Source organism: Crocodylus siamensis, chromosome 12 (assembly GCF_052110815.1).
Source record: "Crocodylus siamensis isolate JL-2025a chromosome 12, ASM5211081v1, whole genome shotgun sequence".
NCBI classification, from domain to species: domain Eukaryota; kingdom Metazoa; phylum Chordata; order Crocodylia; family Crocodylidae; genus Crocodylus; species Crocodylus siamensis.
In genome coordinates, this window is record NC_143406.1 from 49875002 (window position 1) to 49892446 (window position 17445).

Genomic DNA, 17445 nt, shown 5'->3' on the forward strand with positions numbered 1-17445 from the left:
TGGTCTTACATATTTATTTTTGAAAGGCCAACACATCGACAGCTTTAAATACAACGTCCAACAGAACTATTCTGATGAAAGCAGCCACGGTACCGAAATGTGCGCTTACATTCGTACACCTGCTGGCAGCATCCCAGTCCTCGTGGCAAAAGAGGCTTCCTGTTAAAAAAGAAATCCGCAGGTTGCATTTCAGCACTCAGGTGACTTGGGCAAGACAAAACGTGCAACAGAAATGACTGGCCTCTCACAGGTCTACGGGAGCAGGGAGTCAGAGGCAGGACCCATGGCTGCACCGCGCTCTGTCCATCAGGCATGCGACTCCCTCGTGCTGACCTGCCGGGACAGGGGGACATTGTGGCCTACGCAGCCCTCGCACTTCTGCTGGGACACTCAAAGCTCCCAGTGATGCTGGTATTTGTTCCAGGTGGGACCAAGTCAACCAGCTCAGTTCCCCCAAACCAGGCTGCACGCGGCCACAAACACCTGGGCCTGCCCCCCTGAGGCTTTCCACAGCCTCATGAGTCACACCGTCGTACTGAAGGTTAGGTCCCGACGGAAGCAGGCATGTCTTATAGCAATTTACAGCCTCCTGGCTGTTACTTGCTACCTGCATAAGCATTTCTACCTACCAGAGAGATGTCTTCATTCATATACGTCCTTCTGATCCGCAATGTAGTCTACAATCTCTTGTGGACACATTAGCTTTTCTGCTTCTGCATCAGGAATTTCAAACCCTGGAAGGGAACGCACACACTCGATCTAAAGCAGGAACAGAAGCAAGGTGGGAGGCAGCTATCAAACAAATGCTGGTGCCCATGACTTGGCTCAAATGCAGGGGTAGGTGCTCTGTAGCATAAAGCTGTATTGGACACCTCGCTACTAGGCTGCAACATCTTGATCCAGGAGCAGCAAATTATGCGAGAAGCATGAGGAAAACCTGGCGCAGTTGGGGCTGGCTGTAGAGCTGCACCGAGAGTTTGTGCCTCATCGAGCAAAACCAAAGCGTCTAGTGCACTCCCCACGTTCCCACCCAGCCTGGTGTGCAACCACTGGGACAGGACAAGGGGTTCTGGGTAACTAGACAAACAAGCACCTGAAGTGCTGGTGCTTTGACTTGCTCTAGCAAGTGCTGCTCTAGGCAAGAGCACTTATAGAAGTGCTATCAGCATTTACCATGTGCAGGACGCTCAGGGCTTGAGGCCAGCCACCAGAACGGGCTCTAGAGAGCTCCTGCTCTCCTACATCCAGTCCTTCCGGCTGCAAGCGAACTCCCCTCCAGATGGAAGCAGTTGCAGTTAAACTACATACTTCTGCTCAGTATGTCTTCAATTAAAGCTGTCGCAAAAACCCACATATTCTCTCTTTTTTGCTATTGTAAATGTTTGGAATTTATAGTCAATGAATGCCAGAGCTAATCAGCTTGGGATTTAATTAAATCGACATTAACAATCACGCAATCTTACAGAAACAGAAGAACTAAGGTTTTGTTTGTAGGAGTCGACTTTGAGGTCAAATAAATAAGTACCTAGAAGGTGGGGAGCATCGAGAACTAGGAGAGCAACTGTGCAGGAGGGCACCTCAAGGGAGGATGAGGACCAGGGGCATAAACTAATAGAGGGTAAATTTAGGTTGGACACAAGGAAAACTTTTTCTCCGTAAGGGTCACCAGAACGTGAAGCGCACTCCCAGCAGGGGTGGTGCAGTCGCCCTCCTTGGCGGTGTTCGAGACAGGGACCATGCCGAGCTTATGTGAGCCCAATACTTCCTGCCCACGGCAGGGGACCGGACTCGATTGTACCGGTCCCTTCTGGTTCTAGGACTCCAGAAAGAAAGCCCTGCATCAACAAGAAGAGAGCTCAGGCTGCACACACAACTTACCAAACTCATCTTCCATGGCCATGATTATCTCCACTTGGTCCAAACTGTCCAAGCCCAAGTCTTTCATGAAGTGGGAATCAGCTGTTAGCTGCAAGAAGAGACAAGCCCAAGGACAGACTAGTCAAATTAACTGTACTGATACCAAGGAAATGAAAGTTAAAACAGCAGATGATCCCAATTTCACATTTAAGCTCAAGAAGGAGAAACACATATCCTACAGCATGTCTCCCAGGAGGATTGGAAAAGGCCTTTTTCAAGAGAGCAGATGATAGCGGCTTCCTTCTAAACCCTCAGATCTGGCACTACACATTATCTAAACTACCTCAACTTCCAGGATGTAAAAACAACTATTGTTAAAAACGTGAACAGATGGAAAGGGCATCTGACAATTGACGGTTTGCTGGGATCTTTCAAGATGAAGGGAAGAAAACGTTTTCATTACCTCGAGCTGCTCAGAAGAAACACAAGTTTCCTGTTTCCTGACAGCTCATAGATGCTGACTCGGTTTATTAAATCCAGAAGGCCGGCTTCCTTGACCTTGTCACTACTCGTCTGCGACAGCGATTTGAGCCTGGCTGTGTTGCCTCCCTACCCCGCCCCCACGCTGTGGAGCAACACGCTGTGATCTGCAGGGCGCTCGGAGCAGAGCGCGAGGCCTCCCCTTCCCCTCTCCCTGCCTCCCCCGACAGCAGCCTACGAAAAACATGACTTCTTTACTAGGCCTGCTGACCACAGGGCCACCTGCCTGATAACAGTGCCTAGAGCTTACCTTTTCTGGATCTATCTTATCATACAGCTTCAAGATGTATAAAACACGCTCTTTTATACCCTCCAGGGTAAGAGGTGGCAACTCTGAATACCGACGGCACAGCTGTAACGATGGCCCACAGATCTGCAAAGACAGCACAAGAGACTCGTGTGAAACCGCTGGACGGTCCAGTTAGGAACAGAACGTGTGCGACCATGGAAAGGGTCTGCGCGTGCTGGGTACTTCGACCCGCCTCGAAACCACTGTGTTTTACCCTGCGGGGCTGTTGTGTGTTGTCAACAGGAAATTCCCTGTGATAAAGGCTCAAAAAACCCCAAACCATCACGAGATGCAGAGGCAGCAAAGGAAGTGGGAAGAAGCTACTTCTTCCAAGAGGCCCCAGAGGGAGACGCGCTGCTCCCCTTGCGGTGGGGCCGGAGAAGCGCGGCACCGTGGTCCTCTCCCCGCAGCACCGAGAAGCGCCGCAGCGAGCTCCGGCCCACCGAGCGCTGGGCGCACGCCGCGCGCGGGCGGGAGGAACCCTCCGCTCGTCCTCCCGCACGCCGCAAACGCCTCGGGCGAGTGCCAGGGCAGGGACCCCGCGGTGCCGCGAGACCACTGCCCGGGCGGGCGGGCGGGCGCCACGCGGGTCAGCACGGCAGGGCGCACAGTCCCGGCTGACGCGACAAACCCAGCCCAGAGGTCGTCTACAGGGATCCGGAGCCTTACACCCGCGCCGCCCGGCCGCAGGCACGGAGAGGGGCGGCGGCGGCCCTGCCCCGACCTCGCTGCTGGAGAACGACAGAGGGAGGGGCGGGGAGGAAACCCGCGGCAGGCCCCGGCCAGCCGGGCCTGGCAGCGCCGGCACCCTTCCTGCGGCCCCGCAGCCGGGGGGCGGGGGGCCACTGGCCACGTCACGGGAAGGCACGACCCCGGGAATCCCCGTGACCCCGGCGACCGCGGCCCGGGGAGGCCCGTGACCCGGGCAACGCGGGCCCACCCGCGGCCTCACCTGCGGGAGCGGGAGCGGCGCGTGGCGCGGCGCGGCGGGGGGGGCGCGGGGGCCGGGGCGGGCGGGCAGGCGCGGCAGGAGGCGGCGGAGGCCGGCGGAGAGGACACGCGCCGCCATGTTGCTCCGTTGCCCAGCGTGCGCCGCGCGCCCCGCCCACATATCCCGGCGGGCCCCGCGCGGCGCGGCAGCGCCCCCTGGCGGCCGGGCGGCTCCGCGGGAAAGCGGCGCACGCGCTCTGGGGAGCGGCCGGCCCGGGCGGCGCGTGCTGCCCCACGTTGCTCCTTGCTACGCGGGTTTGACCGTAGGCAGGAGACCCCCGCTGGGGCAGCCCCCCGCTCTCGCCCCGGAGAACAGCGGGGCGGCCCAGACTCGCGACACGGCCACGTCGCGCCTGCCTGAAGCAGTGCCCTAGGCGTGAAAGACGGTCCCCGCTGGTGGCTGGCGGTGGCTTGCCGCGGTAGGGCCGGCAGGCTCGGACTGAAGAGGATCCCAGCGCTCCCTCCTGCAGGGCCCGGCCCGTCCCCCTGTGTTCACGTGCACGGTCACCGGGCAAGTACCATTTACCAGTCAGGAAACTAGGAAATCACTGCACCAAGCTACAAGACCAAACTTTAAAAAAATAAAGTTTAATGGGTTACTACATTTAGGTCACCCCCTGAAAATGCTTTTAACAGCGATGTGGTCACACTCGGCACACAAGCAGGCAGACCTGGCCCACCACGGTTAACCATATACCGGCAGCTTCCAGAAGATACCAAACAAGGAAAACAAGACAAAACAGAAGACAGCTAGCAGATCACCCCCCCAAATGACTCACATTGAAACAAATCGTTTGGGGAGAAGCAAACAGAGGATGCTGAGGATCCAATGAGGAAACCCTATCCGCTCAGTTCACTCAGTGCATATTTGCTCAGTGGAAACCCCCCCTCTTAGCTTTAAGAAGCCCCTGTCCTACCCTCTTTTTGCCCCCCTGCTGTGGCTGGTGAATAGCTGTAGACACACACGCTGCCATTATTCTGTCCAGCCAGCAGGTAGGAGTCCATGGCTGACCACCTCACCAACGTCCAAGGCCTGCCAGACTCCGGTGGACGCAAGGTAGTGCAGTCCCCTAGAAGCAAGTCCCACACTGCAATGGTTCCAGATGTTAGGACAGCTGCTGCGGAGGCATCCTTCACTTCGCCCTCCAGGTACCTAGAACCATGCACAGAACAGTGAGGACTCTGCAGCGCTGTTCACATGAAGTGCCACAGTGTGAGATACCATGCTATTATTCCACATTCACTGTGTGTAAAACAAACGCAAAGCTTCCACATGAAAAAGCATCTTGTGGGTAACAAAAGCAATGAAGAATTTAAGCCAGCTGTAGGAAGTGGCAGTGTCATGCGGATTGCGTTCTTCACTGCATGCGGGCGAGAGAGGTAGGAGACAGCCCCGTGGTGTCACTCGCCTAGAAATGCAGAAGCTGCTTAGCATTACGATGTCGTCTCAAGCTGCAAAGCACTTATTATGCACGTAAGGAAGGTTGCATGATTTGAGCACAACTGCCTCAGTCTCCACAGTGAATACAGCAGGTCATCTGTCTACCAGCTGCAACCTACTGAAACGTGCTCATCCCTCGAAAGAAGTTCCCAAAATGTTTTTAAAGCCCTTCCAGTGTCAATTTGCCTGTGCTTTTGCGGGGGCTTTGCCTGTGGGACTAACTTCTGAATCCAGTGACCTGACCTCTCATCCCACAAACATTTTTGTGACTAAAAGCCATTCCCTGGTCACAAACAGGGCTCGCTCACAAAGAAGTCCCTGACGCAGCAGGACACAGGGAGCTCAGAGGTTAGCTCACAGACTTGTGCAGGAAGCAGGCAGGAAGCGGGCAACACCCTCCCTGCGTTCTGCTGGACATACAGAGGCTGTCCGTGATTTATGGCAACCTCATTAGTGTCAGACAGTGGCAGGTGGGCCCTTGCAGATTGCCCACTCTGTCAGCTGGGCCACAGACAGCTTTTATCCTAGATCAATGCTAGCTCTCTACTTCCAGGAAGAAAAAAAGGGAGTAAGTGCAGCTCCTTTGCATGATTCCTGAGGTACTTGCCTGCCAGTGTGTCCAGGGGGGAGAGAGAGAAACATGACACCAGCGCTCCTGGCCGTCTTGGGATTGAATGCGATCACCCGGAATGCAGGGTTTCCGCACGACTTGCTCTCTTTGGCATGAGGGTGACTTAAAACAACAAACAGGAGGCCCTGGTTTACAAAGGAAAAATACCCCATTAGAGGGAATGATAGAAGAAGAAAAATTGTAACACCTTCTCCTGTAACCAGGCACCTGTGGCAACTATGTGCTGTGACCACTTGCCCCTCTAGATATTTTTCAAATTAAATTAAAACAGAGGAGCTGACAGGAGACCAACTGGGTAGGACTTCTGTGGCGTAGTGAGACTGCAGCACTGGAACAAGCGTCCAAAGAAGCAGGGACTCTGCAGCCTGTCAGCGGCTCCGCAGTGATTGTCCGCATGCCTACTCTTAAGCAAAGCCCATCCACGGCACCCTGGGCCTCAGTGAAAGAAGAATAAGCTCCAAGTTAGCTTCCATTTATCCCAGGGGAAGAATATACACATGGATTACATCTGAAATGAGCTTGCTGGGTCTTAGCCTATTAGGTATTTACATGTAACAAAAATAATGACTACATGGAGGTGACTGGGAGCTCCTGCTCAAGCCACAGCAAACCAGGAATCAGATTCTGTGCCCTGGAAGAGAGATCTTGAAGTAGCCCCTGTTGAGTCTGTCTCAAGCCACCACTATTAGCCTCAAACATGCGTGAACACTACTTTTACACAGGCTGAAGTTAAGCGCTCAAGAATCCAAAGAACACACATGGGTGAAGGGTCTCACATCACAGTACAGATGCAACTGAACGAGAATATCATGCTTCTATGCTCCACTCTGTAATCGTCTTGTGAAAGTACCGAAGATGAGGTTTAGGTTAGCAGAGGATGCAGCCTGGGGCTGCTTCTGGTAAAATAGTGCTGATTAGTTTGGGTGATCATAAGTTTCTCTCTCGAGGCATGAATGGGAGTCTAACTCCGCATATGTGCAGCAGGATTTTCTTTTACATACGTACGGAGTCAGAATAGGCCCGATGGCAGACTGAAGCTGGATAGGAATAACCAACGTGCATCTTTTTCAGGAGCTGACCAGTTTTCAAGTTCCTGCAGACCAAAGAAACATAATTGGACTGTTTTATGTTATGCAAATTGTCTGTATTCTTTTGACAGCTGCAGTGCCGGTGTGTGAAATGCTGTCCAAATAGAGAGGGGAAGGCATGGTCCTTGCTCCAGAGAGAGACTGTGCTAAAAAAATTGTGGACAAAGGCTGAGGATGGAAGCTGTGCTGTCGTCATCCTACTGCTCATTTGCTGTGTTTTCATCTGGATTTATAGAAACAAAGCAGAAATTCTGCCCTGGGCTCCAGGCCTCACTGCAATTAACGTTTCAACAGATCAGAAGCAAACTCTGCTCTATGCCCATGTGACTAGATCCCATAGCTAAGGACTAGGTGCCCCTTGCCGCCACAATAGATCACCTCACTAGCAACATTCCCACTCTAAAGTCCTGGTGACAGAAGCAAGTACTTACCAAACAACAACACTGTTCGCTGTTGTAGTGCCAATCAAAGCATCTCTAATACCTTCTACCTCAGCAAAAGCCAGAACCGTCTCTTTTGGGGCCATCAAAGTCTTCCTGTTGTTATTTCTGGACAACACGTGTGGATAAACAGAAGATGTTGTGGAAAACAGGCTGTCACATTACTTACTATGCAAGAGAACAAGGAAATGGTTCACATGCTGCAACACCCCAGAAAGAACAGCAAACTCCCCGCATGCAGCCTCTGAAGTCATCACTGCCGCTGAGAACAAACTGCCAGCCTTCTTACCTTCCTGTCTCCAAGAAGGAGATTATCTCCACTTGCTGCTCTTGAAAGGTCCTGCTGCTGCTGACCAGCCTCCTGTCTTTTAGCCCAAGAACAGCTTTTATGTTTCCAGTTTTTACTACTGATTGCTTTAGGGAGCCGTCTTCAGAAGAACAAAGCAAGACCCTAAACCAAATCAGAACAGAAGGCTGCATAGTGAAGGAGAAAGGAAACAGAACCCAAACATGGCTTTCAGTATCATCCAGAAATGATTATGCTTTTATCAGAGGAAATAAGGAGTAAAAGAATCCTTGTAGGGTAATTAAGTTTCTGCTTCTGCTAAGCATTTCCCATTGTTAAGAGTGTTTTTTAAAATAGTACTTGGAACTGACAGATTAGCAAGAGATAACTTCAGCCTCTGTGCAAAAGAGTCAATTAGCAGAGTGTTCTTTGATGTCAAACTGGAGAAATTGGGAGGTTAGAAGTGTTCAGTACAGAATAAAAGCCACATGCCCAGGATGACTCACCTTAGTTCTCCAATCTCCAAGTCCCCCAAGGCTGCACATACCAGATTATGGACATCTGGCAAAGGAACAAGTTGTATGACTGGAATCTATGAAGGCAAAGACAGGTAATTAATTTCAACCACAGTATAATTTTTAGTTAGATTTTCTATATTATCTAAAGACAATTGGACTACATTTTTTCAACCCCTTAAAGAACAGTTAAATGAAGCAGAAAATCTACCACCATCAGTTCTTCCCCTAAAAGACATCAAACAAAACAAGTAAGTTGAAGGAAGAGCAGGCTCTTGATGCAAGAAGTCAGGCTGCCGGGCAATTAACACTCAACATCTGCACAACTACAAGAAACTAACATTTCATATGGAATTGAATTACCTGTCCCCCCCAAAAATCAGGCTATTTCTTTAACTGGTGCAAATTTTTTTCCTTAGTTGGCTTTGATGGAGCTACACCAATGTATGCCACCTAAGGAATCTCTCCGAGTCTGCACTTATTTGCTTCTTGGGAAGTAGTCCAACATGATCAGACAATTGCCCCAAACCGCAGAAATAAAGTCTCCGTCTTGTACCTCTGTGAGGTGCCAGGTGCACGTATTTCTCCACTGGTCAGAAGACAGAGGTTTCCACAACGAAACGGAGGTCTCGCAAGCAGTCACAATGCACAGTTCTAGGCAGCCAGTCTCTTCCCACCATACTGTGCTCACGTCCACGGCACAAGAGCCAGAGGGATCCTATCCAAAACAAAAGTGCTGAAGTTATTCCAGCAGCCACAGCTACTCACCCTGCAGATCCACCCTCCCACCCCAGTAAGGGCTGTCCTGCAATGAGGGGTTGGAGCTGGGAGTTGGTGCTCCAGAGCATTACCTCTATGCCCTGGCTTCAACTGCTATTAAAGGCAACAAGGAAAATGAATATGGTGGGCTTCATCCTGGGAATAGAGGGCATCTACCCAGCCACATCACATCCCCTGCCACTGTACATGAAGTGGGACCACAAGCTGGAACACAATCAACACCAGCTCGGAGGTAGCGTGGCAGAGCTGCATGATAAATCTGGCCTGGCCCCTGTGTGTCAAGCACTGCTACTCCCCTCACTTTTGCAAGCAGGAGAGGGCAGTCACAGATAACCCTGAGGGCTTGGGCTCTGGGTAGGAGTTTGATGTTATACAAGACAATGGCAATTCTTTCCTTCCCTGTAAAGAAACTTTCAGGTCTGACTCTTGTTTTTGGCTGGCTGTGCAAACCCAGAGTTTGTTTCTTGGATAAAACCCTGCAACTTGATCCAGAACTCGAGGTGGCCCCACCCCTGCAAGTTTGTTTGGAGTTCAGTGGCCTTTCCCACAGCCATTGCTCCCTGCCCACAAACTGTTCTCTATCTTCTGCAAGACAAAAGATGAGGAAGACTACAAGGAGACACTGCTGTGGAGGGAGAGCAGATGGATCAGCTGTACCAACCACCTCAACTGTCGTCTTCCTCGGTTGTGGCACACAAATGCATCCAACTCAGGCTCAACTCCAAGCAGGTGCAAATGTCCACGTGCGTAATTCACAGCTCCCTAGCCCTTACCTCTGACCCATGTCAGAGATGGGGACAGGATGACAATGAAGTACTGCAGGCAGTCACTATCCACAACACAGGGGAAGGCAGTATTAAAACAGGAGGCCATTTTGGCTGACAGGGTAACAAGGACCAGGCTCATTGTTATTGCAGTCACATGTGTTTAGATGTGTGTCTATCTGATTTTTTTTTTATTAGGAGGGGATGTGTTGGATTCTGGCCAAAGCTGTTAGCTGCTTTTTTATGAGACGCAAAGAAGGAACAGACTGATTAAGGGGCAGAGTTCAATTTTTTCCAACAGGCCTTTTTTGTTTCACAGTGTTTGCATTCATTTTATTATACTTGTATTTAGACTTCAGATGCATGCGACTTAGGGCCTCTGTAAATACATAACTTTTTATTAAGACGCAGCTATCTGTAGAAGCGACTGAGTAAAATACCTCCACCTTTAACTTTGAGACCAGCCGCAAGCTTCCTTCTCTCAGGCTGCCGCTGCATGCCATAGCCATGTGATCCAGCATCATTTTGTTCTGTACAAACAGAAAATAAGTAATTCCTATAAAAACAACAACTTGAAATAATGCTCAGCACATGGAGAAGTAGGAATCTGTTCTGCATCTGTCTGCTGGACAGCAGCTTTAAAAGCATTCCTTGGCATATTGTGGAAAACAAGAGAGCCCCTAGAGAACATCTGTGCTGCTTCTCCAACTGACTCATCTCAAACCAAACCTCCAAATCTTTTATGACCACCCCGTCTCCTGGTATGCCTGTCGCTGTAGCACCCATGCAGAATAGACGCATTCTGTAGATCACCACTCAAGACACAGGGACTTCATTTTTCTCTGCTCAGCCTTTGCCTATACCCATCTTGTATCTCAATTCTTTTGATCGCTATTGCCATCCTTACCAGTTCCCAGCTGGAAGCCTTCCCTAAGGTAGATCAGCTGTAAAAAAATCTTCTGTGCACTCACATATTTCAGATTTACCTTCCATACCTGACCCAGCATTCCCTGCCCCACCTCTTAGCAGGAAGACAGTGCTTTCACCTGTTCAGCAGCAGCGCTGCAGCATTCCTTGCACACGCTCCCTGACAGCTGATGCTCCTCAAGAAGGACATCTTCATCAGGCCTGCACTCAGGGTCTCCTTTGTTTTCCAAAAAGCTCTCTGCCTTGCCACTCTGTGCTTCATCTCTTCCAGCAGATCCTGTTCCACAACCACCAGAATGCAGAATTCTGGAGTCACTGCACTCGGTGCCCTCCAAAGCATGACCCCCTGGCTCTTCGGCAGTGTCAGTTTTCATTTGCACAGATGGTGCAGAAAATGAGTCGGGTAAAGCCCCACTGTGTCCCAGCGAGAGGAGAGCAGGGGTTGCACCCAGGGAAGGGAACGCAGGCATGGGAACCTGCGACTCGAGCTGACTGGGTGCACCAGCTGAAACAGCACTTAGGGGGATGAGCAGCACCTCACTTAAAGAAAGCCCCTGCTGGGGCAGCTGGCCTTCACAGTGAGGCAGCTTGGGTGATACAGTTTTTGGAGGAGAAATCAAAGTGTGTTCGAGACTTTGGCCTTCTGCATTCATTTGCTGAAGCTGTGTCCCCCCTGAAGCCTCATCGCCTCCAGATGGTACAGGAACAAAGGGCTCCAAGTCTCCTGCAGAGGACTGTAGTTTTGCATCTTTGAGGAGTCCAAACTCCTCATCTGGTAAGTGGAAGTCTCTGATTTCCAGCACCGAGGGCAGCCACTTGGGACTGAGCATCTTGTTCCAAAAGTGAAAGGGGGGCTCCAGGACACCAGGCTCCACAAGATGGCCAAGAGGAGCCGGACCCTCTAAATCCCGCTGCTGACTGTTCCTTCTCTTACCTGGGAACAGGATAAGAGACAGCAGGAAGAGAGCATCACCTCCTGCAAAAGCTCCACCCTATCCTCTCACTTATTATAGGAAAATAATGCCCCAATTCATGTTAGAGCAGCAGTGAAGATCATTGGAAGCAGCATGTTTTTGGGCACGTAACGCACTTCCCAGGCAGTTCAAGTCACTCTGCTTTCAGGCTGCAGCTTGATACCACAGAGGCTGTGAGACTTGACTACATGCCCAGCTGACTTGTTCGGTTAAAAATGCTTCCCCTCCCAACAACTGCTGTTTCTAGAGCACTTTTGGAAACTTGTATTCTGTAATTCCTTAGAGGGGGGGAATGTGCTAATCTTTATCTGCACCAAGCACTCTTGTTAGCACACAAGCATTGCTGATGCCTAGATACTCCAGCAACTGGTATCCAAAAAAACAGGACAGACATCTGTGCACGTCCCTCACCCGCATGCATGCATCATGTGGACTCATGCAGACCTCACCACAGATTTTTACAACACAGGCCTGCGTGTTTTCCTCATAGTTCCTGATCTGTTTCACAACAGTGGACAGCTGAGGCCATGCACAGCAGAAGCAGCTCAAGGACATAAAAGGTCCTGGAAAGGAGGAACATCTTGCCTTCCTTTTTGTGGATATAAATATGGAAAACAAGGCAGCACGCGTCTCTGGAAGGATCTGCCACACGCACACATGTTGGAATCACATCACCCGTGCTGTTAACAAGACAATGGGACACCAAAAGCCCCAAAGGTTAAATTCAAGACTCAACAAAATAAGGCTGGGTGGGAACGAGACCCAAGGGGTCAGAAGTAGGAGCACTGGGCCCATACGATCACTCTCTCTGCCTAGCACTGGTGTTCTGGTTGCAAGGAGTTTTTGATTTCTCTAAGCTACGATTCAGTCACGTACCTTTTGATGCTCGTCCCACCTTCCGCTTCAGAGATGAGCCTGGGGGCTGCTGCGGAGGTATAGATTCTTTATCTGCTGGAAGCTTCTGGGCACTGCAGTCTTTCTGCACACGCCGAGTCCTAGCCTGTTCTGCAACTTGTCCAGCAGCCTGATGCATGTTGACTTTGGCTTCTAGGCCCCCTATTAAGCTGGTGAAAGTTTCATCCCCATGGTTTAGGAAATGACTTCCTTGGCAGGGACTCTGAACATGTTCTGTGCAAACCTTATGGCATGTGTCAAATGCTCTGCTTCCACCAGGAGGAAGATCAGCTGCAGTTGGCCACATAACGTGAGCCATTTCTGCCTCTTCTGTCCCGCCAACTGCAGAGACAGGCACTCCCGCCTTGCCTGTCTGCAGCTTCTCAGCATCCCCCTCGCAATTTTCCTTCTCACTTTGAGAATCATTTGACAAGCGAGAATGGACTTCCTTTCGTGTCATGGGGCACAAGCTCTTGGGAGGTTCTAGTGACACATTCCCTGCAGGTTTGCAGGCAGGGCCATCTCTGCCCCTTCCTCTCCTTTGGAGCCTTCCCTTACCTTGTTTGGGGGCAATGACGCTGTCCTGAGAAGTAGGCCCAGTGGACGTACCACTCTCATCTGAGAGAGGGAGAGATTTCTGGGAGGAACTTTCTGAACTTACAGTATCAACTTCTCTGCCTACAGCTGGGACCAGAGCACCCCCCAACTGCACATCACTTCCAGCTGTCTCTTGAGGGGGAAGCGGCTGATCTGAATTTGTTTTGATCTGTTTACATTTGCTTCTCACACCGTTCCTGCTCCTGCCCCTGCCCCTGCCCCTGCCCCTGCCCAGCTGGCTGAGAATTACAGCTTCCAGGTCTACCTTCCTCTGGCAGTTAGACATACGCCGAGTTGTCCTAACATAGTACTCCACAGGGAAGAGGAGTCCTTCCACCACTGTACAGGAACTCAGCGCACTTTCTGCTTCAGGAATCACTGCTTTTTCAAGGAGAGAAGACTCTGCCTCAGGATGAGCCTCTTGATTCTCCAAGGATTTTTGAACAGCATTACCCTGAAGAGAGTCCATAGCGAGAAAGCTCTTAGTGTCAACCTGGCTGCTTTCTTTACGGCTTCTGCTCTCAATCGCAGGGCTCTTTCTGCTGTCTAGCAAGGGTTTATTTTCTGAAGTTAAATGCAAAATTCTACAGACTTCTCCCTGATCCACATCTGCACTCTCATTTTCAATTTGGTTTTCTATATGTACATGTTCTTTTCCTGCATCGTCAGTGTTTTCACATGAAACAAGCATGTCATTCTCTGAACACTGGGTTGTTGGTTTACAGAGGTCCTCTGCACGTAGAGACATCATCTGCTGGGTGTTGTCATCATCCATTGATGCACACAGAAGTTGCCTGGCTGCTTCGAGACAGCCATTTTTGGGGGGCATTTTCTGCAAGTCTCCTTTTAACAGTGGATCTTGAGGAGTTAAACTGTTTCCTTTGTGCCTCACAGCAGTTGACCTGGGGGAATTTAGAGGGCTCTTCTCTGTGTCTGAGATATTTCTTCTCTTAAATACTGGTGACACTGTCCTAGCGGTTCGATTTTCCAATAACTCACTAGCCACAATTTCTAGCCCATCACAAACTGATTTCTTCTCTTCTGACACGAAAGTCGTCTCCCTCTGTTTCATTTCAGTCCTATGCAATTGGTTTTGGTCTCTCTCAGGACTAGGTCTACCAGGGCCAGAAAGGACATCTTGTTGGCTACCATTTGTACCTTCTTCCCAAGGACTTTCCTGCAAGCTAATTTCATTATTGAAGCATTCAGGTTCCAGTTTAAATGATACAGACAGTTTCTTCTTGGTGTGCAGGTCAGAACAACTATTAGTCTGTAGCCAACGTGTTTCATATTTATCGGGAGGCATCTTATTCAGAGATCCTGTTGAAAAAAATGCAACTTGTGAATAGCATTCTGGGAGCAGAATCTCCTTGTGACTTAAGGCAACACACAAAAAACAAAAACTTTTTTAGCAAAAGTGGAAAATTAAGGACTCCTGGAGAAATTATTCCGTAAGCATTTTATATTTTAGGCAAAGAAAGCAGGCACACAAAAACATTATGTTCTGTTTCCTAACAGCACACCAAAAATATACATACATATTTAATAAGAAAATGATGCTCTAGAAGCTAGGTAGTACAGGCAGTCCTCGACTTGCAACATTTCAAGTTACCTTTCGCACTTGCAACGTTCATAAATTGACACCCTGTTTTGACTTTCTGACATCAGTTTTGACTTTACAACACTTGATCTGATGCGACACCACACCAGTGAACAAGTTTGCTGCGTCGCCCATCTCCCTGGAGAACATCTGTCCAAACTTCCTTGGACACCTTCTTTAAGAAAGCAGACAATGCTCCAGAAAAACCTGCAGCCATGACTCCTGAGAAGACTCCAGCCAAAAACCCTTCAAAAAGTCCAACCAAGAGCCCTTCAAAAAATCCAGCACAGTCACCTCGAAGTCCTTCCAAATCAATACGACTGCTATTTACAATATAACTCATTAATGTAGCTATATTACTCATCTGTAATTGATTGAGTACAAAATTTTGGGGTATTTTTGGTGAAAATAGGGCATTGGGCCTTGGTTCAGGAACCAACTCCCCATTTATAATATTGTTTCTTATGAGAAAATTGGTTCCGAGTTATGATGTTTCAATTTAAGACACGGTTTTCAGGAACCAGCTGTGTCGTAAGTCCGAGGACTGCCTATACGGTATATTAATCAGCTCTGGAGTCCTCACTTCCCTCTGAAAGGGATGGAGATTCATAGCTTCATCCTTGTCACCGTTAGACCTGCAAACGTTGGCATAACTGTCCGTCTATACTTGAGAAAGCCCCAACAGAGGAACACCAGGGTGCTACTATCCTGACCAAAGCAGATCCGGAATGGGATAGGATAGCATGAGGCCAGGATAATGTTGGACACTATTTAGCAGCTCCACGTGTTGTGTGTGAAGTGGGCAGACAGGGCGGCACATAAACATCATTGATGCCAAGATGAACATGGGCCGGCAGTGTGGGGACACGGTCAGGAAGGCCAACCGCACCTTGGCATGCATCCACAGATGCATCTTGAGCAGGTCCAAAGAGGTGATCCTCCCCCTCTATGCAGCACCGGTCAGGCCGCAGCTGGAGTATTGTGTCCAGTTCTGGGCGCCACACTTCAAGAGGGATGTGGACAGCATGGAGAGGGTCCAGAGGAGGCCACTCGTATGATCAGGGGACAGCAGGGCAGGCCCTATGAGGACAGGCTGCGGGACCTGAACCTGTTCAGCCTCCACAAGAGAAGGCTGAGGGGGATCTAGTGGCCTGTTATAAACTAGTCAGGGGGAATCAGCAGGCATTGGGGGAGTCACTGTTCCCCCAAGCACTGCCAGGAGTGACCAGGAATAACGGTCACAAGCTGGCAGAGGGTAGGTTTAGGTTAGATATCAGGAGGCGCGACTTCACGGTCAGGGCAGCTAGGGTCTGGAACCAGCTTCCAAGAGAAGTGGTGCAGGCTCCTACCCTGGGGGTGTTTAAGAGGAGGTTAGATGAACATCTTGCTGGGGTCATTTGACCCCAGTACTCTTTCCTGCCATGGCAGGGGGTCGGACTAGATGATCTCCTCAGGTCCTTTCCGACCCTAGAAACTATGAAACAGCAAGGGACAGCTCAGATCAGAAGTGAAGAGTTGGCAGAGCTGCCAGGGTCCTCAGGGCCACGCACGGCACGGGAGGGTGAAGGGGCACAGACAGATCGGCCTGCAATGTGGACCAGTGGGAAAAGCTACAGCACCAGGATTCAGGAGGAACAGGAGGTCTCTACAAGACCAAGCTGTTAAAACACATCTTAAGTTGCCTTTTAACTCTGTACCTGTGAAGTCCTTCTCTGTCTCCTCTTGTCTGAGCAGCCTGTTTTGTTCCGCGACCGTCTCCTGCACATGCGTTTGAACCGTCTCAGCTCTCTGCGCGCGCTGTGGGAACACGACCGAGCGCATGTCTTTATTTCCTGAGCCATTGTTTCCGGTAAAAGAGAAATGCTTCCGCGCAGTTGGAAATGTGTCCTCCCCCAGTCTCAGCTGCACGCGTTCACCGGGCACCAAACCTACCGTTCGGGAGCGTGGCGGCCCATCAAGTGTCGTCGTAGAACGAGACAATGGGATCAACCTACCTGCAGCCTGGTCAGCGTTTTGCTGTACTCTCGTTTCAGCAAGGCTAATTTCTTCTTCAGCTAGAAAAACAAAGACAACAGACCGCACGTGTTAACAGGATGCTGACCGTCCTAGGCAATGTACCGCAGTGCCGCACTTTAACTTTGGAGAATTCACAAAAAGCAGGAAACGTCAGTTCTACAGACCAACGCCTCATTCTCAGCAGTTTCCCCCACCAGAGACAGAATGGTTTACAAGCAGCGTTTTGCCAGTCACACCAGCAGACCGACGGATGCGGCAGTGGCGTGTAAACGCCAGTTCCCGTCCTTACAGCCCTGCAGCGAATGGCGCCTGCCAGCCCCGGGGCAAGGCAAGGGGCAGGGGCAGGCGGGCGCTCGCATCTCTGCCCAAACCAGCCGCACCGAGACGCAGGCGACCGCGGTCGAAAAGCGGTGTGACGCTCCGCGACATCCTCGTGGGATGCGCGATGGGACAAGGGTTTCGGGGCCGGGAACCAAGATTTAGGGGCCGAGGAGGCCCCAGAGCTGTGCCTTGGCCGCACGGGCCGCAGCTCCCGCCTCTCCCGGCAGCCTCAGGGGCGCTCAGAGAAACCTCCGGCCGGTCGGCCGGCCGACCGACCGACATCGCCCCCGCCCGCCAGCTGCGGCCGGCGAGGGGAGCCCCCAGCCCGCCCCCCCGCACCTGCTCCTTCTCGAGGCCGCTGAACCCGGCGGGGCCCGCCGCCTCCATGGTCGCTCGCGCCGAGCGGCCCGCTGAGGCAGCCCGCCCGCTGGTTGGCTGGCCCGCGCCACGAGCAGCCATTGGGCGAGTCTGTTGTGGGTGGAAGTGACGTCCCCC

The 17445-nt window shown here is 51.0% G+C and overlaps 2 protein-coding genes across 4 annotated transcripts; both read right to left on the reverse strand.

Moving 5' to 3' along the window:
- Nucleotides 1–3796, reverse strand: NDUFAB1 (NADH:ubiquinone oxidoreductase subunit AB1). Of its 2 annotated transcripts, none has more exons than XM_090024386.1 (5): nt 3639–3795; nt 2648–2770; nt 1879–1966; nt 630–734; nt 1–159 (listed from the first exon to the last, which is right to left on the reverse strand). In XM_090024386.1, exons 1-4 carry the CDS (start codon nt 3753–3755, stop codon nt 643–645), a joined length of 420 nt encoding a protein of 139 aa, XP_089880512.1. In that variant the 5' UTR covers nt 3756–3795; the 3' UTR covers nt 1–159; nt 630–642. The 2 variants fall into 2 exon arrangements, with proteins under 2 accessions (XP_089880512.1, XP_089880513.1); XM_090024387.1 differs by lacking the exon at nt 1–159 and adding an exon at nt 166–333 and having other exon boundaries at nt 3639–3796.
- A 452-nt stretch (nt 3797–4248) lies between these two features.
- PALB2 (partner and localizer of BRCA2) lies at nt 4249–17440 on the reverse strand. 2 transcript variants are annotated; one of them, XM_090024378.1, is made up of 13 exons: nt 17290–17440; nt 16608–16667; nt 16311–16410; nt 12399–14333; nt 10668–11482; nt 10062–10151; nt 8634–8795; nt 8069–8154; nt 7566–7727; nt 7268–7384; nt 6754–6841; nt 5725–5873; nt 4249–4829 (listed from the first exon to the last, which is right to left on the reverse strand). In XM_090024378.1, exons 1-13 carry the CDS (start codon nt 17407–17409, stop codon nt 4574–4576), a joined length of 4140 nt encoding a protein of 1379 aa, XP_089880504.1. In that variant the 5' UTR covers nt 17410–17440; the 3' UTR covers nt 4249–4573. The 2 variants fall into 2 exon arrangements, with proteins under 2 accessions (XP_089880504.1, XP_089880505.1); XM_090024379.1 differs by having other exon boundaries at nt 10068–10151; nt 17290–17439.
- Between the last annotated feature and the right edge of the window lie 5 nt (nt 17441–17445).

Bases quoted from the DNA above. Each gene is read 5' to 3' on its own strand.
- NDUFAB1 (XM_090024386.1), bottom strand. From the start codon at position 3,755: ATGGCGGCGCGTGTCCTCTCCGCCGGCCTCCGCCGCCTCCTGCCGCGC. The intron at 1,967-2,647 runs GTAAGCTCTAGG...CTCTTCTTGCAG, and splicing joins ATAAGATAGATCCAGAAAAG to CTAACAGCTGATTCCCACTT. The intron at 735-1,878 runs GTAAGTTGTGTG...GTTCCCTTCCAG, and splicing joins GGCCATGGAAGATGAGTTTG to GGTTTGAAATTCCTGATGCA.
- PALB2 (XM_090024378.1), bottom strand. From the start codon at position 17,409: ATGGCTGCTCGTGGCGCGGGCCAGCCAACCAGCGGGCGGGCTGCCTCA. The intron at 14,334-16,310 runs GTACAGAGTTAA...TTTTTTCAACAG, and splicing joins GACAGAGAAGGACTTCACAG to GATCTCTGAATAAGATGCCT. The intron at 5,874-6,753 runs GTACGTATGTAA...TTTGTAAACCAG, and splicing joins ATCGGGCCTATTCTGACTCC to GGCCTCCTGTTTGTTGTTTT.